At 36.3% G+C, this 27,718-nt stretch overlaps 1 protein-coding gene and 1 pseudogene across 1 annotated transcript; one reads left to right on the plus strand and one right to left on the minus strand.

The window, feature by feature from the left end:
- Positions 1-17,423: 17,423 nt before the first annotated feature.
- LOC140004858 (uncharacterized) lies at positions 17,424-18,677 on the plus strand. The gene has a single exon (XM_072045012.1). The coding sequence runs from the start codon at positions 17,424-17,426 to the stop codon at positions 18,675-18,677; it is 1,254 nt and encodes a 417-aa protein (XP_071901113.1).
- Positions 18,678-25,726: 7,049 nt separating this feature from the next.
- LOC113739323 (F-box/kelch-repeat protein At1g74510-like) lies at positions 25,727-26,837 on the minus strand (annotated as a pseudogene).
- Positions 26,838-27,718: the final 881 nt, after the last annotated feature.

Raw genomic sequence — 27,718 nt, forward strand, 5'->3', positions numbered from 1 at the left:
TTTGTTATTGTCTTGCAGCTCATTATGCTGATGCTATTGGTCCCTGCTATGGAATTCCCAATTATTGTGATGTTTGGGTAAGTATATACTCCTTTCTATCTATGTTAGACTTGTTTCAAATGGTTGGGTCTTGTCAACAAAGTTTCTGTAAAAGTGACAATTTTCACTTTGTTCTAGGAGACATTTGCATATAAACAAGCTACAAGTGGTCTCTGATTTGTGTTTGATTTTCCTGCCAATTAATGAATATGATAGGAGTAATTTTCTTTTCCTTCCTTTTGGAAGTTTTTGCATGGTTTAGTTGAGTTGTTTGTGTGAGAGTAATTGATTCAGCTTCCTTTTTTTTTTGCATTATTGTTTGCTGACTTATTGGCCAAGAGGGCTCTCAATTAGTTTTAGGACCAAGAATTCCTTCTATAGTTTTCTAGTGCTAGTATTAGCTTCAAGTTAGCTTCTTAATGTCTCCTGCAGTCGACTGATTTTTGTTATTATTTGCAGCAATTGAACCTGTTGGCAGAGGCTTCGGATTCGGATTTGGGTCTAGGATATTACAATCTACCAATCAAGCTACCATATTCGCTTGTGGTACCCTTATACTCTCTATCTCCTCTTTGCTTCTTTTTTTCTGTGATTTATAGCCAATCCAATTCACTATAAATTTATACTTTCTAAATCATCCTAAAAATTGAAATGTTGCTATACAGCTACTAAATGCACTATGTATATAATGCATATGTAGGTGCACAGTGGTTAATGTGATTTAATAGCTAAGACTAATTACTATGATTTTTTTTGTACTTTTTTGTGTTCTTGCTCCAGTTCATGACAATCTCAAATATGGCTGTGTTCCATTTTGTTTACTTTTCATTGTTGTTGTTTGGGAAGATTAAATTAACTGCCGTGCCTTCATTATGTTACTTGCTGCCCTTTTATGGACAACAAGTGATTTTCCAGCATAAGCCTATTTTCAACTATATATACTTGTCTAAATTGTGTTATGTTTGTAAATGAGACGCTCTTGTAATTTTCCAGCATATATGAGACCTTAAATTGTGACTAAGGCATATTTATTATAGATATAGTGGCTGTTGCGATTCAAAAATAGCATAAGTTATTGAACCTTAATCCTTGGTCTGTGACAATATTAACATGTAATTTGCCAAAGAATTTAGTAAATGCTTGTTACTTTTGTTTTTTTATTTAGGAAATTTGAAGGCTGTTATACGTCTTTGATATTAAGAGTTTTCTTTGTCTGTGACAATACCTGGTTTTTACTCTCTATAATTGGTTCCTATGTGCATATTAAGAGCTATCTTTGCTTTTATTTTGTCTCTTATTCTGCTCTTTATGTGGTCACTATTTGGATGAGAGTTTAAATAAATGAGACTTTATTTTTTGTGAATCCTCATTTGATTTTCCTTGTCTCAAGTTTGTTTTGTCATCTACTAATAATTGTATTTTTCTATTGCAGATATATTGCACATTTTAGAGTTTTGGAAGATGAGTAGCCGAGGCTACTTATTAGCTCAAAAACTGGTTATAGTGCTATCTTATGCTTAGGAAATGTTTTGTATAACACAAAAATGTTTTGGGACTTGGATTCGTTTTGTACTGCTCCCTTGCCTTAAATGATACAACTCATTCTAATACTACTTGTCAAACTCTTTATAATGTGATGTTGCACATGATTATGATATTGGAAGGATTATTATAATATTTTGGCATTTTCTATTGTAATGGGTGAATGTGTTTGTTATTCATTAATGGTGGCTCCCATTTTTTTATATTACTCTAGCAAGAAATACATCAAATTACACAGTGACAAGATATTGTAACTGAATCACATTTCTCCAATGACAAGTGCCTATTGTCAGTAAATCAAATGTCTTTATTGACAACAATTGTTGTAATTGAATTAAATTCTATATTGACAACAATATGTTGTCACTGTTGAAAGGTGTTTAGTGACAACAAAATTGCTAGTAATTGGACCACATACTGATGACCATTGTTGAGTTTTAGTGACGATATTGTTTCATGCATCATTGATAAGAAGTCATGTTGTCACTAAACTTAAAGCATTTATTGATGAGAAAAGTTGTCACAAAAGCTCTTTATTCACTGACGACTTTTAAGTCATCAATGTATACTTTTACCGACGGGCATTTAGTGACGACCCTGTGACGACCGAAAAGTTGTCAGTAAAATCCATTAGTGATGACTTTTTACTTTTTTGTGACAAGAATAGATTGTCACTAAAGGTCAAATTTCTTGTAGTGTGTTGCGTCTGCTGGTAGGCCAGCAAATAGCTCGGCAACACTACATGAGGTGCCTCTCCAGTAGTTGAGACAGCAAACGGCCTTTAAAAATAGTTCGTTAGAAGAAGGAAATGCTGCAGTAACTTTTGCAGATTTGCTGGAAGATGACTCAACAAGGATTGTTATAGATTTGAGGGAGGAGGAGGTGGTATCCGAGGGGGAGCTCGAGGTCACTAATGTTTCCATTACAGAACAAAGGACTGGTAGCTTATCTCCTCTAGAGCGACTGGTAGGACGGCAATGTGAGTCTGACTCTTTGGTTATTGATATTTTTAATCTTGATCCTATAATTCAGCATGTTCAGGAAAAGGTTCAAAATGTGAAAGGGCTTAAATTGGTCAATAAATCAAAGAGGAAGCGTATTCGTCCCTAATTTCCGAGTGATCACTCTTTATGCTCTAAGTCAAAATTATCCTCTAATTTTTTTTCTGTATTGTCTGATGATTAATTTTTTATTCTAGAATATTTGGGGTATTCGCGTGCTCCAAATTTTTGTAGGTTAAAAAGGATTATTGATGAGTACTCTATTCAATTACTGGCTATTTGTCAGCCTAAGGAGTTGCCACGTAACATCCAATTGATGTGTGTGCAGCTCAAAATGGATTGGTGGCTTGTGAATAGAGAGGGATCTATCTAGGTATTCTATCAAAACTTGTTTATTTGTGATCATGTTGGTGAATTCTCTCAACACTTTTTGCTCAAAATTAATTCTCGACTTTTCTTGGGTCCAGTTTATTTTTCTTTCATCCATGCAAAATGCACTCAGCAGGAGCAAACACTGCTTTGGTCGGCCTTGTTAGATGAAAATCTAGTGGACTATCCATGGATATTGGCAGGGGACTTCAATGTCATCGTTAGTGAAAAGGAGAAGCAGGGTAGCTTGCCTTTTAGGACTGATGAAGGAGTGGAATTTAAAACATTTATGTCTATGGCTGGTGTAAGTGATGCTGGTTATTCAGGTTCTCGCTTCACATGGTGTAATAATAGAGGGGGACAGGCTCGCATTTGGAAACGACTAGATAGATTGCTTTTTAATCAGACTGCTTCTCTTTTAAAGGTTAACCTTTTTATTCAATCCCTAAAGAGGGAGCCTTCGGATCATGTCCCCCTTTTATTATCGGCTTTCGACTGGATTTGATAACAAGCCTATACCCCTTCGTTTCTTAAACATTTGGACGTCGAAAGCAGAGTTATTGGGTGTCATTAGGAAGAGTTGGGCAGGTTTTTGTTCTGGGACACCGTTACAGCGTTTGGCTGCAAAATTGCGACAAGCTAAACTGGCCAACCAACTTTGGTCTCGTGAGCAGTTTGGTAATATTTTCGATGCGGTAAAAAAGGCAGAAGATGTGGTAGCGGTAGCGGAGGCTGTTTTTGATAATGATCCATCACAGCAGTATTGGTTAGTACTTTAGGAAGTGCTTAGGGACGAAAGGTATTGGAAGCAAAAAGCAAGGGTTAAATGACTCCAGGACGGGGATAAAAATTCAAAGTTCTTCCATGCTATTGTTGCGGAGAGAAGATCTAAGTCGGTTATGCATCGAATTAAAAATACTAAGGGGGAGTAGGTAACAGATGAAGATTAGATTTCGGCAGAGGCAGTGGAGTTCTTTAAAGCCTTATTTTCGGCTGAGCCTTGCATGGAGTCGTGGAGTATTTTGGATATGATTCCCAAGATTATTTCAGATGAACAAAATGCTGATTTGGGGCGATTCCCGTCTATGGAGGAGATAAGGGAGGATGTGTTTGTGATGGATGGGAAGAGTGCAACTGACTCGGATGGATTTATAGGTACGTTTTTTACCTTTGCTTGGAAGGTGGTTGGCAATGACAGATTGTCGAGCCTGTGCAATAATAATTATCTACTCAACAAAAATATAAATTTTGTATATAGCGGTGAGCAGGGTCGAATCCACAGGAATTTGGGATAATTCGTTTCTTCTAGAGTTCAGAATATAGGGGGTTTTTTAAATAAAAATATAAAAGTAACCAATTAACTAAATAAAAACAACTCAAGAAAATAAATAAAAATTAATCAATAATAAATATGACTCTAACCAAAGGTGCAACTTTTCAAACACAGTCCATTTAACTGATCATTGATGCAAAACTAATTCAATTACTCATTAATAAATTAGTTACAATTGTCATACATGTGATAAACAACTAATTTTTTCTTACTTTTTCGATAGTTGAGATACGACCGTTAACTATTTTCCTAATTAAGAAATAACGCTAAGTACGATCGTAGGATTTGTTGATCTTGGTCCCTAACTTTTGATGTTTACAAAACAATTGGATGATACTAATATCTCTTCAAGAAATACTTTCAGCTATAAAGCAAATCAGATTAAAAAATTAAACACATTTGAAAGGGACAAAGTATTTGAAATTGTCAGACGCTCAAGAAGACAGGATCGGACGTCCGATAATCATTGCGCAACTTCGGACGCATGAAAACCTCCAACACCGGACCTCCGAAGAAATTAAGACATTCCACCTAACTCACTGACCTGTTTCAGACGCAAGCATTGGACGTTCGATAGGATCTTTCAAAGTCGATGAAACTATCGGACGCTGAATATGTCTCCACCGGATGTCCGATAAAAATAAGATGATTTCTCAAATCTCTTTGTTTGCTGTCGGACGCACAAAGAGCTTGCACCGGACGTCCGATACTCCAACGGCTAATTGACTCTTTAACTACTTTCTATCCATTGAAAGCATTAATAAAACACTTTCTTTGTTCTATATAAATAATGGTTGGTCAATAACTTTTGCACACTGAAGATACAAAAGATTAAGAGTAGTTTTAGTGAGAAAACACTCTTCAAAGAAGATTTGTAGTCTTAGTGATGTGAGATTCATTGTAAACTTTTCATTTGTGAGTGAATACTTCATGAGTGTAGCTCTGTGAGGGTTGTCCTGAGGGACAGTAAAACTTTCTAACTTGACCGAGTGGAGCTTGGGGTAAGGATGAAGTGAATTTTTCTTTGTACACAAGAGTGATTATAATTCATCAATTTGAAGAAACTTGTTTGAATTGATCTACAAGCTCAAAAGAAGATAAGTAGTCAATTGGTTTACAATTCTTTTCTTTTTATTTACTTATTGTTACGTTTATGATCTTTAAATTGCTTATCTCTTCTACTTCTCTCAAGTGATTTTGTTCATTCATTGATTGATTCATTGTGTGATCACTTAGAAAAGAGAGTAAATTTCATATTGAGCAAAGAGGTGTCTCATAACCTGATTAAGTTTCAATTAACCTAATTCACCCCTTCTTAGCTTATATTCGAGCCTTACAATTGGTATCAAAACTTGGTCTTCTTGAGATTAAACTCAATCAGTTTAGAAGTAAAGATGACAACCAACAATGTCATGTTTTTGGAAGGACATTCTATCATTAGACCATCTATGTTTAATGGGTCAAATTATGTGAGTTGGAAAGAAAGAATGATTATCGTTTTGCAATTAATTGATATTGAATTATGGTTTATTATTAGTGAAGGTCCATATGATGCCTCTCTTATAGATGAAAATACTCATAAATCTAGACCAAAACTAAGAAGTGAACTGACTGCTGTGGATAGAGCTCATCTCACCTTAAATGCAAAAGTCATGAATGTGTTATATTGTACTTTAGACTCAAATGAATCTATTAGACTCAAGGGTTGTAAATCCGTTAAAGAAATCTGAGACAAATTTAGAGAAATTCATGAAGGAAATGAAAATGTGAGAGAACAAAAGAAGTGTATTTTGGTTACCAAGTATGAATCGTTCAAGATGAAACCTCATGAAAACATTGATAAGATGTATTGTACATTCAATGATCTCATTAAAGACTTAGAGGTGCCGGAAAAGGAATACTCTCTAGGTGAGAAAAATAGAAAAATTTTGAATGCCTTATCCAAGGATTGGGAGAGTAAAGTGACTGCCATTGAAGAAACTAGAGATCTAAATTCCTTACCTATTGAATCTCTTATTAATTCTCGAATCTCTTATGAGTTGAAACTTAAGTCCAAAGTGCAAGAGGAAGAGGATGTAAAGGTAAGACAGTGCATTGATCTAAAAGCATCTCAAGATGAAGATGATTCGACATCCTTGGATGGAAAAGATATGGAAGTTGATGACAGTGATCTTACTCTCATAATAAGAAGTTTCAAAAGGATCCTTAACAAAAGGAGGCCAACAAAAGGAGGACCTAGTAATTCAGATTATAGTCAATTCAACAATGCAAGAAACAAAGAAAAGTATGAGGCCAACAAAAAGCAAGGTGACAAATGCTATGAATGCAGCCAAGTTGGACACTACATGAGTGAGTATCCAATGAAGAAGAGGAAAGATGAAAAAAATCAAAATTAAATAATTTTCAATTCACATGAAATGGGTGTAACTCCGATAGTGAGATTGAAGAGAAAGAAGAATCTGCTCAATTGACTTTCATGACTATTGGAGATGATGAGATAACAACTTGTAACTCTTAATCTGATAGTGATGATGAAATTGATGATGATCTTGAATCTTTCATTAAAAAATTGCATGATAGTTTGTAAGAATCTTATGTTAGAAACAAGGAATTGAAACACAAAATCAGTTTTCTTTTTCAGGATAATACACGCCTTTTTCAAGAAAACAGGAAATTGAAAATTGAAAACGATTTCTTGAAAAAGAATGAGATTGATTTACAAAATAAACTTGATAGAAAAACAAATCTTTGTGAAACATTAAAAAAGGAATAAGGTAATTTGAAAAGAAGAATGGATGATTTAAATGGGTTGTTCTAATATAAGAAATAAAACTGCTTTCAAGGAAATGAATCCAAGTCTCATCTCGGCACTTATGAGAAAAAGATAAATTTTGGTGTAAATATTTTTGCTGTTTATAAGAGAAGATAAGTAAGATTTATTAAATTTATTCATGTAAATAATTTTTTGATTATGTGTAATTTTTATTGTCAAAAAAGTCACATGAAATGTAATTTCTGTGTGATGAAGAACATGAGAAGAGAAATGAAATGTATGTGGTTAGTTAAACATGATACTAACTCTCAAGAACCTAAAAATTATAGGGTACCAAATATTAGTTCTTGAATTCTTAAGTAGGTGAACCTGGTGAACATCATTAAAGAATCAAAATGGTTCATAAATAATGAATGCTCAAGACACATGACCCATGATCCATTACTATTCAAACCAAAGTCTAGTGGCAAAGTCACATTTGGAGATGATATGAAAACTAAAATAATTGGAGTAGGAGATATTGATAAGATCGGTGAGATTTTTGTTCATAATGTTCTTTTGTAATTTTCTTTTGATGTTTCTGATGTGTTGAACTGAGTTTTTTTTTTAATATTTTTGAATATTACTGAATTTTTATGATAATAAAAAGGGGTAGAAATGAATAATGCTGATCGAATGATATTGATCTAATGATGATTTGTTTTGATAATTATTTGATTGTTATTTCTCTGTTTGATACTTCTATTATTTTTCTGTTTAATACTTCTTTTGATATCAATTCTCTGTGATATGTTGGTAAATATTGGTATGTTGGTGATTACCGAATTCTGGTATCATTTCTCTAAAATACTGGATTCTCCATTATTATTACTGGATTATGATTGCTAATTTTTACTCTTTTCTTATGATGACAAAAAGGGGGAGAAATTGATGCTATGTATTAGGGGGAGTTATTTTGAGTTTGAATGCTATGTGTTAGGGGAAGTTATTCTGAGTTTTGAGATTATAAGTTTGGTACTTAAAATTTTTGGATGCAATGAGTAAGGGGGAACTTATGCTCAATCTTTTTTCTTTCCTTCATCCATTGTTTTGTCATCATCAAAATGGGGGAGAATGTTGATCTTGGTCCCTAACTTTTGATATTTACAAAATAATTGGATGATACTAATATCTCTTAAAGAAATACTTTCAACTATGAAGCAAATCAGATTAAAAAATTAAACACATTTGAAAGGGACAAAGTATGCTGAAGCTATTGGACGCTCAAGAAGACAGGATCGGACGTTCGATAGTCATTGCGCAATTTCGGATACATGAAGAACTCCATCACCGGACGTTCGAAGAAATTAAGACATTCCATTTAACTCACTGACCTTTTTCGGACGCAAGCATTGGACGTCCGATAGGATTCTTTAAAGTCGACAAAACTATCAGACGCTGAATATGTCTCCACCGGACGTTTGATAAATACAAGATGATTTCTCAAATCTCTTTGTTTGCTATTGGACGCACAAAGATCTTGCACCGGACGTCCGATACTCCAACGACTAGTTAATTTTTTAGCTACTTTCTATCTATTGGAAGCATTAATGAGGCATTTTTTTGTCTTATATAAATAGCGGTTGGCCAGATACTTCAAATAACTTTTACACATTGAAAATACAAAAGATTAAGAGTAATTTTAGTGAGAAAACACTCTCCAAGAAAGATTTGAAGTTTTAGTGGTGTGAAGTTCATTGTAAGCTTTTCATTTGTGAGTGAATACTTCATGAGTGTACCTCTGTGAGGGTTGTCTTGAGGGATAGTAAAACTTTCTACCTTGACCGAGTGGAGTTTGGGGCAAGGAGGAAGTGAGCCTTATTTTGTATACAAAAGTGATTGTAATTCATCAACTTGAAAAAACTTGTTTGAATTGATCTATAAGCTCAAGAGGAGTTGGGTAGTCAATTGATTTGTAATTCTTTCCTTTTTATTTACTTATTATTACATTTGTGATCTTTAAATTGCTTATCTTTTTTACTTCTCTCAAGTGATTTTGTTCATTCATTGATTGACTCATTGTGTGATCACTTAGAAAAGAAAGTAAATTTCATATTGAACTAAAAGGTGTCTCATAATCTGATTAAGTTTCAATCAACCTAATTCACCCCCTTCTTAGGTTGTTTTCGGGCCTTATAGGATGTAATTCCTCAATTGGATTAAGAATTAGAAAAACTCAACCCTAATCAACAAATAAGCTACCGGGGCTTGTTTAAATTAGATTATACGTTTTCTTAACATGGGACTAATCACACTAGTCGCCACTGGTATAAACCAATCAAACAATTACGGATTTAACAGGTTAAATTGGCAGTAGATTATTAGGTTAATTCGAATATCAGACCCTTGACATTCAAATAATAAAACAATCATAAGAAGTTAAACCAGAAAATCTACAAATACCAATGAATAAAAGAAATAAATAAAAATAATCCGATCTCACTGATGTTTGGAACCAAGTCTTTAAGTTGACTTTCAACTAGAAAAGAAACTTAGTTGCGCATAGCCAATTGAAGGAATTCACACCATTTTTCCCACACAAGCCGCATGAGTCTTTGATAAGAGAAAAACTAGAGAAAACAAATGATTGGCCAAAAAGCCAAGTGACCGTCCTTCCTCCCCATAAGATACCTAATGACTACTAATTAATAACCAATTCGGCTTCTCACTTGGACAACCGAAACTAGAATTCTAATTGAAAAAAGTAACTCCAAGAATAATGCCAATTATTTTCTATATAAAATATCTAAGAAAAATGGTAATTTCCTAATCTTTCGCCAATAATCCACGTAGACTTCATCTTGAATTGGGAAACTCTTGAAAAATCACCTCTTTTATCATTTTTTGCTTATTTTCCTATAATTAGCACCAAATACCAAATATAAGTAGAATCTATCCATTAATACAATATTTGGTAAAATAAAAGAGGAAAATAATCACAAAATTAATGACAAAAATGCAATCTATTAGGCAACGACTTGTATGAAACAGTGATTAGTTTCTTTTGTAGTCATGAGCTGCTGAAGAGTATTGCTTCGATGTTGATTGTGTTGCTTCCGAAGGTAAACTCACCCCAAGATTTTAGCCAATTTTGGCCAATAAGTCCCTGCAATTTTTTCAATAAAGTTATTTCAAAAATCTTGGCTATTCGTTTGTCAAAGATGCTGTCGAGTATTATTTCTCCTCAACAAAGTGGATTTGTTAAGGGTAGACAGATTTTTGATAATTTTTTATTGGTCCAGGAGTTGGTATCTAATAATTGTAGATCGAATAGAGGGGGAAATGTAGTTTTGAAGTTGGATATGGCCAAGGCTTATGACAGAGTTTTTTGGTCTTTTTGGTTACAAGTGTTAAGAAGGTTTAGGTTTGGTGAGATGTGGATTGATATGATATGGAGGCTTATTTCGAATGTTTGGTTTTCAGTAATAATTAATGGTGCACCTCAAGGATTCTTTAAATCTAGTCGTGGGTTGCAACCAGGAGATTCGATCTCGCTGGCTCTCTTTGTGATTAGTGTTGAAATTCTCTCTCATCTTCTGAACTCATTGGTTAACTGTCGAGGCTTTATGCCTTTTAGAGTTCCGCAGGGATGTCCGAATGTTACTCATTTGGCATATGCGGATGGTGTTATTATCTTTTCTAGTGGGCTGAAGAGGTCTGTTCAGTTGGTTATGAAGATTATTGAAGCTTATGTTTTGGTATCAGATCAGAAGGTAAATCATCAAAAGAGTTGTTTTTTGTCTCATGCAAAGTTTCCTTGGATGAAAAAACGCATTGTTGCAGAGATAACTGGGTTTCAGTCAAAGGATTGTTCGGTAAAATATTTGGACTGCCCCTTATATGTTTGGAGGCGAAAGAAAAGTTACTTCTCAGCAATTTGTGACTCGATCGGGAGTAGGGTGTTATCATAGAAGGAGAAGTTATTATCACATGGTGGTAAGGTGGCCCTGATAAAGAGTGTACTATCTTCCATGCCTATTCATACTTTTGCTGCATTGACTACCCCTTAGTCGATATTTGGCATTTTGGAGAAGATTTTGCTAATTTTCTATGGGGCTCCTCAGTGGTTGGGCCGCGGTTCCATTGGATAAAATAGGACCATTTATGCAAACCTTACGACAAGGGGGAGTGGGTTTGAGGTTTTTGCAGCATGTGTTTGATGCTTTCTCGATGAAATTATGGTGGCATTTTTTATTGCGGCAGTCATTGTGGGCTGAGTTCATGCATTGAAAATATTGTCCAAATGTTCATCTTTGTTTTGCTAATGTTTCTCCGGGGAATTCGTGGACTTGGAAGAGAATGGTGTCTATTCAAAGGATTGCTGAGCAGCATATAAGATGGATCTTGTCTAGTGGTTCTGTGAGTTTTTGGCATGATAATTGGTTGGGACAGGATCCACTATGTCGACAAGTGGATACTTTCCAGGAATATACAGTTTCCGATTTTGTTGAGCAAGGTGTTGGAATGTGCAGCAGTTATATATTGTATTAGCTGCCCGGTAGGTGGGGCATATCTTAGATGTTGCACGTCCTTCTCTGGACCAAGTGGCCACAATGGTTTGGTCTCCCAGTAACTCAGGCAAGTTCTCATTATCATCAGCCTACCAGATTGTTCGAGAAGTTGGAAACAACTCTTGTATTTACTCATCGTTCTAGCTTCAAAGGCTGCCGATAAAGATTTCTTTCTTCATGTTGAGATTGACGGGAGCCAGATTGTCAGTGATGGATAGTTTGCATAAACTTGGGGTGTTAGGCCCTTCTTATTGTTTTTGTTGTCTACATCCATGTTAAGAGATGATTAATCACATTTTCTGCACTGGAGAGGTTGCACAAAGAATCTGGAATTACTTTGAAGTGGTGGTTGGAGGGTTTAGCGTTTCTTCTAGACAAGATATAAGGTGATTAGTTAGTGGTTGAAACCTATTCGAAACCCGTATCTTCAGTATCTCTTTCGACTCTTGCCTTCTTTAATATATTGGTACTTATGGAAAATGCGGAATAAATCTATGTTTGAAGGTCAGCTACTGTTTGTGAGTGAATTTTTGGTGATTTTCGGGACCTTTTTCATCTTAAATTTAAAGGTACTGTTATCATTGGTCATTCTTGGCCGAGGTATTTTGATATGGTAGCTAGGTTGAAAAGAGATTACAAAACTTTAGTTGTTTGGTGGAGATGTCCAGTGCAATTAGTTGTGAAGCCAAATTTGGATGGATGTTCGAGGGGTAATCCGGGTAAGAGTGGAGGCAAGGGTTTGCTCCGAAGTTGCAAAGGAAGGTTTCTTCTAGGGTTCTCGTGTTTCTTTGGGAAGATGACGAGTTTACAGGTAGAGTTGAAAGCGCTTCTTTATGGTGTTAGGTTGGCTCTTGCTCGAGGGTATTTTGATTTGCACTTAGAATTTGATTCTTTGGTAATTGTTCATATCAATCAAGGAAAGGTGAGGTGTCCATGGAGGTTGCAAGGGGATTTACAGGAACTATTGCAAGCTAGAAGGTTTTTTAGAGAGATATCACAATGCTATCGAGAAGCGAATAAACCTGCCGACAGACTTTCGAATGTTGGGGTTGACTCTGGAGCAATTTTGACGTATGAATCTTTTCGTGATTTGCCTCGTCTGGTGAGAGGTGACATCGCACTTGATTGGTTTGGGTTTCCGGATTTTCGAAGAAGTAGAGTTTAGCCATTTCTTTATGCTCTGGTGAGAGTTGTTCCTTTGTTTATTTCTTTATGCTTTCTGGAGGTAAAGGTCTAGGCCTCCCTCGCTGTATTCGATGATTTGTTTGATTTAATAAGATTGGATTTTGGAAGAAAAAAATCATAATATATATCAAAGATCATTTGCTTACAATTCATAAAAAGTACTTGTGTAAAGAGAATTCATCTGATCTACAAGCCACTCCATTTGGTTGAATTTCACCATGATATATAATTTTCATCATTTGTTTATTCATTCACCGATTTGTATTTCCTAATTTAGTTTGCTATTTTGGTTTTGATGACAATTTTTAGGGTTGAGTAAATTTGCATGTATGGTCATTTTTCTTTTTTTTTTTGGTTAAAGTGTACACAAAAGTTTCCCTATTTGGCAATTTGTCTTCAGAGATTCAAGTTATACATAAATACGAGCTCAACATAAAGATTAAGTTATAGAATTCAAATTGTTGAATAAAATCTTGTTTAACCTCTATAGCGATAAAATTGTTAAAGAACATAAATAATGTTTTATTATGAATTATTTGTATTTTTATTTCCTTTTATGAATATATGGCAGAAAATCAACAATTCACTATCATGATTCTATCTTAATATAATGTTTAAAGAAAAAAGACAAAACTAAATTGTATCAAATGGACCACTTTTACAAGTGAATATAATATATTTTGTTATATTTTGATAATAATTATTGTCTTTACTAGTTAATTAAATTGAAATAATGTTCATGATAACATTGATTACAAGCTTAGAACTTGTAAAAATGGTTTGTGTACGGAAAATTCGAGTAATACTACTGTATGATCATGGATGTCTAAATAATTTTGTTTATTAATATAACATTTTTGGGGTGAAACATCTAATGAGGGATTTCTAAGTAGAGTTGTTGAACTTTAACAATACTTCATAGGCTCAATTTTTCATCTTCCTTTCTTTCTTTCACTTGAATATTTATGGATAAATTTTTCTTAATGTTTGAATTTCGTAGTATTTACTTTCTGGTGGTTTTCATTAGGCTAAAAAGTAACACAATATTTTTAATTTTCCTTTAGAAAAACACACAACATCACGTGAGTAGAATTGTTGAACTTTAACAATACTTCATAGGCTCAATTTTTCATCTTCCTTTCTTTCTTTCACTTGAATATTTATGGATAAATTTTTCTTAATGTTTGAATTTTGTAGTATTTACTTTCTGGTGGTTTTCATTAGGTTAAAATGTAACACAATATTTTTAATTTTCCTTTAGAAAAACACACAACATCACGTGCGCAAAAATCCCGTGCAGCTACTATGATACTACTATGAAAAAATTCACCACTTAAATTCTCACACACACAAATCTGTGATGATCATAGATGCACGGATGAACTTTTGCTTATCTAGGTATTTGCTGTGATAAATGTTCTTTTGTTTTCTCTAAGATAGTTGGTGGGATGGAGGTTTTATTTTTTGTCAAATTTTGGTTTAATTATTTCCTCTCACACATGCACTGTGACATATGCACTGTGACATAATCACAGGTAGAGTCAAAATCGATTTTAAAACACATGTAGGACATGCATGAGAACATCAATTTTAAAACACGTGTATGACATGCATCAGGAAAAATGTGTTAGTTCAGTCACAAAAAATAAGTAAATCCAAGAAAAAAAAATGAGAATGCGAGGATAGACATTGAGCTGGAAAGAAGAGCAAAATTTGCTTCGGACGACAAAAGTGACCATGGGAGGATAGACATCGTGGAAAGAAGAACAAAAATAGTAGTGGAAAAGATGGATAACCATTGAAGATCAGTGTGATGAACTAAGTCATAAATTAACTCTATTGAAGCAGATTCCAAGGATGATTTCTTATATAGATCGAGTCTCTCAATCTACAGTAGGTTATAGATCCAAGTGATACATTCTTGTACATGGACTGATCTTACATTTTTTTTTACATGCAACTATAATACATTTGCAAGGAAATGGTCTCTAGGCATGATTTAGGTTGCACAAAATAGTTTTAGACTTTAACATTTTTGTGATAGCACCATTGATACCATAATTTTAGCAGTTATTGACACAGAAATATTTAAATTCTTATTTGCATCGTCTAATATCCATATCTATACTATATATAAAGGAAGCAAAGAGGGTTGGTGTAAATATTTTGTGTCACTTTATGTTATACCAAAAGTGCCCTTTAAAGTTAGTTTTCAAACTACTCACATTTCCTCTTTTTTTCCACCATAATTTCAAAAACAATAAATTGCTCTGAAAAATAGTAATTACAGATTTTCCAAATAAACACATACATGTCTACCATGTAATAGCTTAATATGATAGAATAAATAGTCATACATTTTTTTAAAAATAAACACACACTTAAGATGTGCCAAAGCATTTTTATTTGAAAAGGAAGCGAAAAATTTGGACGTGCATGAGCGGAAACCCTTGGCATGCAATGGTGGCTGGCGGCTCTTCCATGGCGGCGCGGTAGCCCTTGGCAGATGGGAGTCCCTGCTCCCCAAGTACGGCAAAATCTTTCACACAGCTCTTCTCTCAGCCTGCCGAATCACCAATATCCAGGTGAAGCCAACAACAAAGTACATGGGGTGAGGCGGCTGTTGTATTCTCCAAAGCAGAGGCGGATAAGCTAGCAACCCTTTTTCGCAGGGTTCTGGTGGGGAAATTCTCGCACGGGCATCCCAGTTTGGAAGGGATTCGTAAGTTCTTCTCCTCCTTAAACTTGAAGGATCAAGTCTCCATTGGGCTCCTGGATTATAGACATGTTCTTCTTAAGTGTTTTGCCAAACAAGATTTCAGCCATATCTGGACTTGTGGGATGTGGCAACTGGGGAAATATTCTATGCGAATTTTCCGTTGGACTAGGGACTTCCATGTGAAAAAGGAATCAGCCTTGATACCAGTTTGGGCATCTCTGCGGGCCCTTCCCGTTCACTACTTTGACAAACACTCACTATTCTCTATTTTAGCACCAATTGGGAAATCGCACTTCCTGGATTCGGCAACGGCAGCGGGCATGAGATCGAGTATAGCGAGGGTATGCATAGAGGTAGACCTGTTGAAACCAATTTGTTCGCGGGTGTGGGTGGTTGTTGAAGAAGAGGGAGGTTTTTGGCAAAATATAGTGTTAGAGAACACACCCAAGTACTGCAGCGCCTGCTACAGATTGGGCTATTCAGTGGAGAAATGCAAGAAGGATACACATAATGGTGCTGGGGCTTTGCTTAAGGGCAAACAAGTCCAAATTGTAAAGCAGCGAGAAGCTGCTGAGGCTATCGAGAAGGCCAAGGGCAGTCTTGTTGGTACATCAAAGCCTAGGGGGATTGGAGATTCAATACCAGCAGCGTTGATGGAAGGGTAGCCTTCAAGCCCTGCTAGTGACGGATGTAAAAGTCCAGCGGACGCAGCTGCGGCAGCGGAGATGGAAACCAGGGAGGCAATGCCGAAGCACCCTGTGCAGCAGCCTGCTCATTTGATTGTTGCTGATATGACCTTGGCACTACTGGAGAGCAGTGGACAGGAAGATGGCATACCAGAATGGGATCGACCCACAGCTCTCTGTGCAACAGATGGGGCCTTGACGGAGCAGGTGGAAGCTAGAGTGGAGATCATGGAAGAAGGGCACAGTCCGGATGGTCAACTTCTAGTGGCAGCAGGCTCTCTGTCCTTGCGATCCAACGCCTATTGTGGGCAACTGCAAGAGAGTAGGCAAGATGCTATTGGGGCTACAGTTACTGTTGGGTAGGAGGGCCAAGTTGCATATGACGGAGTGGAAAGGACATTGGAAAGGAAGCAAGGGGTAAGTGCAGCAGTGTTGGTTTCTCAACAGGGGCATGAGTGTCAGGTGCGGCAGGACCTCGTGACTCAGTCTCTGAGTAACAGATAGCAGGTTGCCGCGGGGCAGATGATCCTGTTGCACAGCAGCGAGCTGGGGAGTTTGGTTGTCGATTTGAGTAGGAAGGAGGAGGTGCTTCACGATGAACATGGGGACGCTGACGTTGAGTTATCGACTATCGCAGGAAATCTATCTCCAAGGCTTGTTCGACAAGAAAGGGTGGGAAGGTCAGCGGTGATGGCTTTGAACATTGACCAATCTGAGACAGTTGAGAGAGATTTCAGGCAAGTGAGAGTAAAGGGTGTGCGTACTCGTTTTTCCTCTGATAGACAGATTCGGTCTGCGACATCCTCCTATAACTCCTTTCAGGTATTATCTCATGATTAATGGCATCTTTTGGAATTTTAGAGGGGTGGCTAAAGCCCCTAATCTAAGAAGATTGATTAAATTAGTAAAGTTGCATCAGACTAAGTTCGTTATGATATGTGAGCCCGAACTAGATGTGTCTAAAATTGAGTACACTTACATTTTGATTTTGTGATTGTGAATTGTTCGGGTGATATTTGGGTGTTCTACAGTAGTCCTTTCGTGTGTTCCATTGTTGGCAACATTTATCTCTTTCTGTGCAATCTCCGTTGATGCCTGGGTCAATCATAATATCTTTTGTTCATGCAAAGTGCTCTGTGAAGGAGTGAAGAGAATTTTGGAACAACTTATTAGCGGATAAGCCTAACTCTCTGCCATGGTGCATTGAGGGGGATTTTAATGTCACAATGGCTCCTCATGAAAAACGGGGAGGCCGCCCGTTTGTTGTAGCTAAGGGGGTGGAGTTTATGTCCTTCTTGAAGGAGACTGGGATTTTTTATGTGGGCTTTTTGGGACCTAACTTCACATGGTGTAATAATCAGAGAGGTAGAGATAGAGTTTCGAAGAGATTGGACAGGCTGTTAGTCAATAGGAAATTTTTGGATTTTTATGTAGCCATTTTTGTGGTTCATTTGACGAGACATCCCTCGGACCATACGCCGTTGAAGATTTCATTTGCATCTCGGATTGACAATAAGCCAAGGCCATTCCGATTCTTGAATGTCTGGATGACTAAACCAGAGCTCTTAGAGGTGATTAGACATGCCTGGGGTCAAGAAGCAAGTGGTTCCCCATTGCGTGTTTTGTGCTCTAAATTATTGGCGACGAGGAGGGCTATTCAGGTCTGGAACAAGCAATATTTTGAACATGTGTTCGATGCTGTTCGTGAGGTGGAGGCTACGGTGCAAAGGGCTGAGAAGGCCGTGGATCATGATGATTCGGAAGCGGGTCAAGTTAAGCTCAGGAAGGCTCAAGCGGAGCTATGTTATGCCTTGTCTATTGAAAAGCAGTACTGGAGTCAAAAGACTCGAGTAAAATGGTTTCGAAGTGGAGATAGTAATTCAAGGTATTTTCATGCGGTGGTAAAGCAGAGACGGGTCCAAGGAATGATACATCGAATAAAGAAGTCCAACGGTGATTGGGTGAATACAGATGCTGAGATAGCAAGTAAGGCAATAACGTATTGCTCTAATCTTTTCTCTGGACCGTTGGAGTCTGCTTCCAATATGTTGCACCTCATTCTACCCTTGATTATAGGGGAGGACAATCGCATGTTAGAGGCGGTTCCTTCTATAGAGGAGATTTATCAAGTGGTGAGGGTAATGGAAAAGGACAATGCAACTGGCCCCAATGGATTCATGGGTAAATTTTACACCTTTACGTGGGAGGTTGTTGCTCAAGATGTTTATAATGCGGTACTCAGCTTTTTCTGTGGGGTAGAACTTCCTCGATTCATCACCTCTACCTCGATCGTGCTACTTCCTAAGGTCTTGAATCCACAGGATCTCTCTCAATTTAGACCGATTAGCCTATGTAACTTCTTTAACAAGTTGTTATCTAGAATCTTGGCTGATAGAGTGGCTGGTGTCTTGCCAAAAATTATTTTCCCCAGCAGTCAGGGTTTGTTAAGGGCCGTAATATATCTGAGAACTACCTGCTAGTTTAGGAGGTGGTGTTGGGTATTGAAAAAAAAAGCTAGGGGTAGCAATGTCATTTTGAAGTTAGACATGTCCAAAACTTATGACAGGGTATTTTGGTTGCATATTATTGGTGTTTTGCGGCGGTTTGGATTTAGGGAGCGTTTCATAGATCTAGTATGGCGGTTATTATCTAATGTTTGGTTCTCGGTAAGTATCAATGGGTATTCGCATGATTTTTTTAAATCTATGAGAGGGTTACGTTGGGGTGACCCGTTGTCACCGGCATTATTTATTATAGGGGTCGAGGTCTTGTCGAGAGGCTTAAATGCCCTTACGGTGCAATCGGGTTTCTTGTGGTTTAAAGTCCCATATGGATGCCCTTCTGTAACTCATTTGGCGTTCGCGGATGATGTGCTTATATTTGCGAACGGGTCTTCCTCCTCTCTGAATGACATTATGCAGGTGTTGGAGATGTATCAACGGTGCTCGAGTCAGCTAATAAATGCTCAAAAAATTGGTTACTTGGTTCATCCGTCATTGTCCCCGACTAGAAGAAGAGTGATTGAATGTGTCACGAGATTTACTTGGCAGCCTTTCCCTATCCGCTATCTAGGGTTTCCGCTTTATTTTAGGAGGTGTAAATCTTCATATTATGGTGAAGTGTGTCAGTCTATTCTTGGACGGGTCTTGTCATGGAAATCAAAGTTTCTGTCAGCGGGGGGCAAGATGGTTTTAATCAAGCAAGTGTTGTTGTCAATGCTAGTATATTTGCTGTCCGCTGCTGTGATCCCTAGCTCGGTGTTTAACACTATAGAGAAGGTTTGCTCGAATTTTTTATGGGGGTCAGCATCCGAAGATTCGAAGTTTCACTGGATACGTTGGGCTCAACTGTGTTACCCGATTGAGGATGGTGGAGTAGGGTTTCGGAGACCACAGGACGTCTACACAGTTTTCTCGTATAAATTATTGTGGAGTTTCCGAACGGGAACGTCACTTTGGGTTGCTTTCATGCAAGCTAAGTATTGCAGAATGATCCACCATTGGCATGCAGAAATGACATTGATAGATTCGACAGTTTGGAGGCGTATGTTGAATGTGAGGCGACATGTGGAACTTTCTATGGTATGGTTAGTCAATGAAGGATCCTGTCAATTTTGGTACGACAATTGGCTAGGCAGTGGCGCTTTATTTCTTAGAGCACCAGTTGATCCATCTCTTTCGCTTTGTAATTTCATTACCGATGGGCACTGGGACGCAAATCTTTTGTTTCGAATCTTGCCAGGGGACATTGTTCCTTCCATCTTGCAGCACCTGGTTCCTGACAGAGGGTGTGCAGATGAAGTCATTTGGTTGCCAACGACGTCTAGAACATTCACATTAGCATCTGCTTTTCGGGACGTTTGGCAGGCCCGTAACACGTCGGTGGTTTTCTCTAAGATTTGGCATCCTCGGCTTCTTTTGAAAGTGTCATTCTTTATGTTGCAGCTATTGATAGGGAGGCTGCCACTGCCGAATACTTTATATAGACTTGGGTTCCATTTGCCTTCTAAATGTTTTTGCTATCAAGGTGCTTCTGAGGAATCTATTGAGCATGTGTTTGCCAGTGATCACATAGCGATGGATGTCTGGTCTTATTTTGGAGGTTTGTGCGGTTTGAACTCCCCGGGCTCTTCACTGCGAGCTCGCATAGTTGACTGGTAGTTGCGGTCACAATAGTTTGTGACGCAACGTTTTATTTGCCTCATCCTTTCAAGTTTTATTTGTTGGCATAGTTGGAAGGCTAGAAATAAAGCAATGTTTGAGGGTGAACAGATGCGGTCTACTGTCATTTGTCAAGCCATTTTCTCGAAAATCAAATCCATTGTGGAGATCCATTTCAAACAAACGCTTCGGTTGCAAACATTCTGTCATTTGTTTGATTGGTCAAATTTGCCTACCAGTGTATTTGACTTTAAACTTGTTCACTGGGAGGCGAATGAGATGGGGAGACTGGTGCTTAATACGAATGGTTGCTCTAAAGGTAATCCAAGAGTGGGTGGAGGCGGTGGGGTTCTTCGGGATTCAACTGGGCTGCCTCTGGTTGATTTTCAGCTTCCTTTGGAAAAACTACTTGTCTTCGTGCGGAGACGTTGGCCCTTCTGATTGATCTTCAAACGTGTGTTCACTGAGGTTTTAGTAATCTATGGGTACAATCGGACTCATTGGTCTTAGTTGGGGTTCTCCAGTGGCGCATTCAGTGCTCGTGCCAAATCCGAAGAGAAGTCCCACAGATTTGACAGTTAGTCAAGGATCCTGCTCGATTCTCACATTGCTACAGGGAGGCTAATAAAGTTGCTGATATATTGTTCAATGTGGGCATATCTCAACTTGAGCAGCATGTCAAGGTCTATGACTGCTTTTGTATGTTCCCGAGACTGGCTCGCAGGGCAATTAGATTGGAAAGATTAGGGATGCCTTCTATTCGGAAAATTAGACGTATGTAAGAGGAACTTATTACTTGTTGCAATGAAATAAAAATATATATTACTATTTAAAAAAATTGCTTTTGTGTAAAAAAAAAAGAGATGTGCCAAAGCACTAGTTTTATAAAAGCATGTGACTGTTGACAAAATAAGAAGTGAATAATTTTAAAATTCAAGCAAATGAGAAACAGATTGTTAGGATAATTGATATTTGAGAATCATCTATAACAATAAAACTCTTTTGATTCCTTAGTTGAGCCTTGCATTCTCTAATTAAAGATCTACTTAAAAAAACCAACACAAATTATAAGAAAAAGTTTACATGTACACAATAATTTGTGTATATTTACCTAAATATCATGATTAACTAAAGCAGATTTTTGTAATTTTTTTATCACAATAAGCAATTAGAAATTATAACATCTTACAACAGTATACATAAACTCAATAGAATAGTTTATATATATATATATATATATATATATATATATATGCGATCAAAGGCCAAATGAGTATCTTAATGATAGGGGCTTGATAAGTGTGCATGTTATGTGTATTATTTTTTACTTTTGGTGTGTTTTATTCATTTTTATACCTAATTAACTAGGTTTTTAGTGAACAATGCATTTCATGGTTTAAGTATAAAAAATTGCATTTCTATGGATTAAAGTGGTGAAAACTTCATGTTTTTATAGGTTTTAATGATTCAATCATCAAATGAAGTGAATTGAGAAGATATTTGGATGATTAATAATGATTTGAAGTGATTTAAAGAAGAAATGCTTGATAGTTTTGACACTTTTTGATATTTTGGCTATAATGGAGATAAAAGTATCGGATTGAGGTGATTCTTGAACCATTTTAAAGCTAAAACACAGATGTACAATTCTTATGAAGTCATCAAAATCTAGTTCATGCATTTTTTTGGTCAAAAAGTCAAAATACAGTTGGATAGATTTGTTGTCAAAAGCTGAAACAGAAGATTGACAATTTAGGGGTATTTTGGTTATTTCTCAGTATAGAGCTCCGAATTAGGTGATTCTTGATGCATTGGAAAGCTAACTCAAAGGGCTACAACCTTTATGTTTTGTACAAGAACTTGTTCAACCTCCATCATCGAGAAAATATTAGTTGAATTTAGTACAAAAACAGAGCAAAGTTAAAGACCGGTCAGAAAAGTGCAGACTTGCAAGGGAGGTAATATGCGGGCACAATATGTGACCTTAACCCACATTTTGAGGGTGCGTATTCATACTTTGGCTACTTTACAGCTAGAACCAATTGTACTTCAACTTGCAACTCTTTCCTACTACTTTTGGACTAAATTTTTGACAAAAATAGTAGAGGAATAGATGGATAACCATTGAAGATCAGTGAGATGAGTTAGTCATAAATTAACTCTATTGAAGTAGATTCCAAGGATGATTTCTTAGATAGATCCGAGTCTCTCAATCTATGGTAGATTATAGATCCAAGTGGTACATTCTTGTACATTGACTGATCTTTTTTTTTTTTTTTGACATTCAACTGTAATACATTTGCAAGGAAATGATCCCTGGGCATGATTTAGGATGTACAAAACACTCTTAGACTTTAAAATTTTTGTGATAGCACCATTGACAAGATAATTTTAGCAGTTATCAACACATAGAAATATTTAAATTGTTATTTGCATCGTCTATACCATATATAAAGGAAGAGGATAGGGTTGGTGTAAACATTTTGTGTCACTTTATGTTATACCAAAAGTACCCTTTAAAGTTAGTTTTCAAACTATTTGCATTTCCTCTTTTTTTCCACCATAATTTCAAATACAATAAATTGCTCTAAAAAAATAGTAATTACAGATTTTTCAAATAAACATATACATATGTACCATGAAATGTAATAGCTTAATATGATAGAACAAATAACCATACATTTTTAAATTAGACACACTTGCCAAAGGCACTAGTTTTATGAAACCATGTGACTGTTGACGAATAATTTTAAAATTCAAGCAAATGAGAAATAGATGGTTAGGAGAATTGAAGTTTGAGAATCATCTGTAACAATAAAAGTTTTTTTTATTTCCCTTAGTTGAGCCTTGAATTCTCTAGTTAAAGATCTAATTAAAAAGAACCAACACAAATTATAAGAAAAAGTTTACATGCACACAATAATTTATGTGTATAGTTACCTAAATATCACAATTAACTAAAGCGGAGTTTGTTATTTTTTATCACAATAAGTAATTAGAAATTATAACATCTTACAACAATATGTATACTCTCAATAGAAAAGTTTACATATATATATGCAATCAGAGGCCAAATGAGTACCTCAATGATTGGGGGTAATACCACCTATTAACTGACACAACTCTTACCCATAAAAGAATGAGATGTGGCAGCCCAACTGCTTAGATTTTAGAACATTTCAAATTTGGCTTTTGCTAAAAGGTACAACCTTCTATAGTTTCCTGTAGCCTATAGGAGCCAAGAGCTACAAGAAGACATTACAAGATTTGCAGCTTAATGTCACTTACGGGTACTAAAGTGCTTTCTTGATTTATGCACATGAATTGAAGAATCTAACCTTATGACAAATGCATCACATGGTATACCTACAATCCTTTTGTGGTTTATATTTTATAGTTTCGGTCAGTTATGGACTTTAAGGATGGTGATGTTGCCTTGTGTATGATTGACACCTCTCATCATCATCTATAGCTATCATTCTATTTTCAATCGGATATGGGGCAGGGACAGTCCCAATCAAGTACATCTATTTGAAAGAAAAGAAAGTGGCCACATCCATCTGTTGTTTTCCAAACATCATAGTCTACCTAAGTTTGTTGAATAATGTAATTGACAAATATGAGATTCTCGTACGAGTTTTTTTAGTCGGCATCAAAATCTGTGGCTTAAATTATATACTGTGATAGGTTTGTTAGTTAGATACATTACCAAGACAAATTTTATTTTACTCAAAAAGCATAAACTTTTTGGGACCGAGACTTCCAAGATGAAACTCTTGCAATAATTTTTTGACAAATATCTCCATAATAAGCTAATTTACAATGGCCAGAAAATAAGGGGCATCTTAAATATTGAACTGGAAAGGATTGTGGAAACCTAATCTTGAACAGAATCTATGGGCATCCCAAATCGACTAAGAGCTGAACACAATCTATGGGCAATGTTCTTGATTTGAAACCTAATCTTGAAGGTAACTGATGTACTATCTAAGTCGTTAGTGGAAAGAACGTGATTTTATACATAGGTCTTGGCTAAGATGAGTTTTTGGCATGCAAGCAAGAGTTCTTATGAACAAACTAATCTTCATATATATATATATATATATATATACACACACACACATAAACTGAACAAAAACCATATTAACGAGGGTAGAGGGTAGACATGAATGTGTTTATATGATTGGAAATTCAAGAAGTAACACCCCATATTTTCACCTTCCTAGTTGGAATACCATGAACCACCAGATCATGCAAGGCACTAGCAGATATGTGAATGAATGAAAAAAGAGAAAAAAAGTTCCGTTATAAGATTCAAAACGGAAGATTATTAGAGCTCCGAAGCATGACCAAGCCAACCATAAAAGCGAAAATAATACCACAAATAACAAGATAGTAAATAAAAATAAAAAATAAATTTGATATTAAAAATATATAAAAAGGCACTACCACAAAGGGTAAATATCCGTAACGGATCTTCTATTCAACTCTCTGTGCCACTTTTTGTCTCACTTTTTATTATATTGTTATTTTTCCTTCATAAACATCATATTCAGTTTTTTTTTGTTTCTTTAAGATCCAATAACTATTAAATAAGTAATGCACAAAATTTAACAAACTCAAAAAATCAAAATGCATAAAATATGAGTTATTGGAATTACTTTTTATTCAATTACAACTGTTGGATTTATTTTTTTATTCAATTAATTGTTATTGTATCTTAAGAAAACTAAAAAAGAACTAAAATATGATGTTTATGAAGGAGAAATAGTAATATAATAAACAATGGAATAGAGAGTGACACAAAATGTGGGATAGAATATCCGTTGTGGCAAATATCCTATTTTCAGAACTAACAACTTCACTGAGACACCAAGCAGCTGCTTCAACATTTCCACTCTGAGAAAACTCATGTGAGTGAACATCAAGTTCCCTCTTTACATCACCTAATTAAACCAATAAATGTAACTTGGCAATTGCCAATAAGTGAAATTGTGAAACTTGTTGGTCCTTTAATTAGAAGCAGAAAGGATATATTTATCACAAGTTTTACCGTATTTGAAGGATAACAATATACAAGCAAGAAAATACATAGAACAAATGAAACCAAGCAATTTCAATTTTACTACATCAAATTAAGATATTAAAGGAAATCAGAATTGTCTCTTTACATAACGCTTTCCATTCTGTTTATTGAAGTTTTACAATATTTCATAACTAAAAGATGCAGCTGGTGCTCAACATTATTTGTGTAAGCCTCTGGAATTTCTTCAAGCTCCGGACCAGCCAAATTTTTTTCTGAATATCATATTAACAAGGCATATGAAAGTAAACATGTACACTATGAGTTGTTGTCAGATCAGGACAACTCAACAACCCATTGCAATGCAATTATATACAGAACTTCCTAAATGCTTTCTTCCCAACAATGTCCACTCCAAGGGACCTTCATCTGGCTTCCAAGCATTGATCTCTATGTACCCTCCATTCAATGCTCTTGATCCACTGATAACCATTAGTTGATTACCACAACCCTAGAAGCCAAACCCTAGCCATCCATGGAGGGTGCCCATTCAGGCAACCTACCAATAGTAATCCACACATTTCTTTGCTTGTCATACTTCCAGACCTCCTTTTCATCGTAATAAATTGCATATAACTCATTCTTCACCATTGCAAGCAAAGGAGGTGCTCTTGCCATTGCAGGTGAATCATTTGTACCCTCTCTAGCACGTTGAGGGTACATATTAGGAATTTCAAATCAGGCTCCTATCCTCAAATCATATACCTCCCCATAGGTAAGCACATTTAAGCTGACTCCATCGCTTGCAGTTGGGTTGCCTATTCCAACACCACCAATGACATAAAACTTGCCATCTATAAATACCCCTGAACATAGTTTTCTGGGTTTATGCATTTCGGGGAGAGTGCACCAACTTTCTGTTGTTCAATTATAAAGTTTAGCAGAGCTCAGTAAATTGCCTCTTAAGTCACAACCACCAGCCACGATTGCAATCTCTCAAAGACTAGCAGAGCCAAACAGCCATCTTGGGGTGTTTGTCCTTACACCATATGGCTATGAATTGGTTAATATGCTGTATTTATAAATCACTTGAGACTCTATTTCCTTTCCAAAGACAAGAAGTTCAGTGCCAACAACCACCTACTCCTTGTCAGAAAAAAAAGAAACACTCATTTGAAATCATTTTAGGCAAATACATCCATCTACAATGGACGGGATCAAAAGTGTCCCATTCAAGAAGGCTGCAAGAAACATAGACCCAATGTGCCACAATACCCAGCTGCCTCCTCAACCTATAAAGATCCCACAACTCTGGAAACTCTGGATTAGAGACCTAAAACTCCAATTGAGTGAAGCAATAGAGCCATAATCTGCCCTCGAGCAGTGAAGTAAGCAATTAATTGAGAGATCTCAGCCAAGTTGGAAGATGAGTGAACTCGTATCAGAATATTACCCATCGTGGCCTTGGTCATCTTCTTGATCCATAGCTTGCCCTTGGAATGCTAGTTGCTTGGATGATTTCATCACTCCAGTCTCTTCCTCGGGGTGAATTCGCTTTGAATTCTCTCTCCCGGGGCACTTTCGCTTTGAGCCTTGCCCTTAGTGCCAACCGCTTGGATGATTTCATTGCTCCAATCTCTTTCTCATCTTTTCTCAGCGCCCTTTCGCTCTGAGTTCTTGCTAAAAAAATAAGTATTAAAAACCCACTTGCTCTCTTCTTCACAGGCGCTTGGCAAGTCCCAAGAGACAAGAAATGATGGCCTCTCCAATATGATGGCCAAAAGAATGAAAAATCTGAGAACTAAACTGGTCCAACAAAGTTAAGTTTGAAAACATCAGTCCAAGGAATATCAGTTAATGCTACAATCTGGAAAAAAAAAAGGAAGCAAAAGAGTACCTAAACAGTTTAGCCATAAATATATGATCTTTATTTAACATTGGAATAAATACAATCTATATCTCTCTTTAATATGCTAAGAAGAGGAAATTCCATAACCATAAGACATCGAAAATAGGGAGTAACAAAGTGGATATAATTGGCTAGGTATTACATTTAAAAAGTGAACAAGACCCTCTGTTTGTTGTTGCTTGCATACTCACCAAGGCAAACTGCAAAATTAGCAAACTAGTAAAACCGTGCAAAGCATCATGACATGCATGATTAGAGGAAAAATTTGCACAAACAATCAAGTTAAAACCCAAAACTAATAACATGATATAGAGGAGTGTTTTTGAAGACATTGATTGCTAGAGCAGTTCTACATTTGCAAGAAAACAATTGAGTCTAAACAGAACAACGATGGCATGAACACACATCTTGATACAAGCACAAACAAGT

Source organism: Coffea arabica, chromosome 4c, assembly GCF_036785885.1.
Source record: "Coffea arabica cultivar ET-39 chromosome 4c, Coffea Arabica ET-39 HiFi, whole genome shotgun sequence".
NCBI classification, from domain to species: Eukaryota; Viridiplantae; Streptophyta; class Magnoliopsida; order Gentianales; family Rubiaceae; genus Coffea; species Coffea arabica.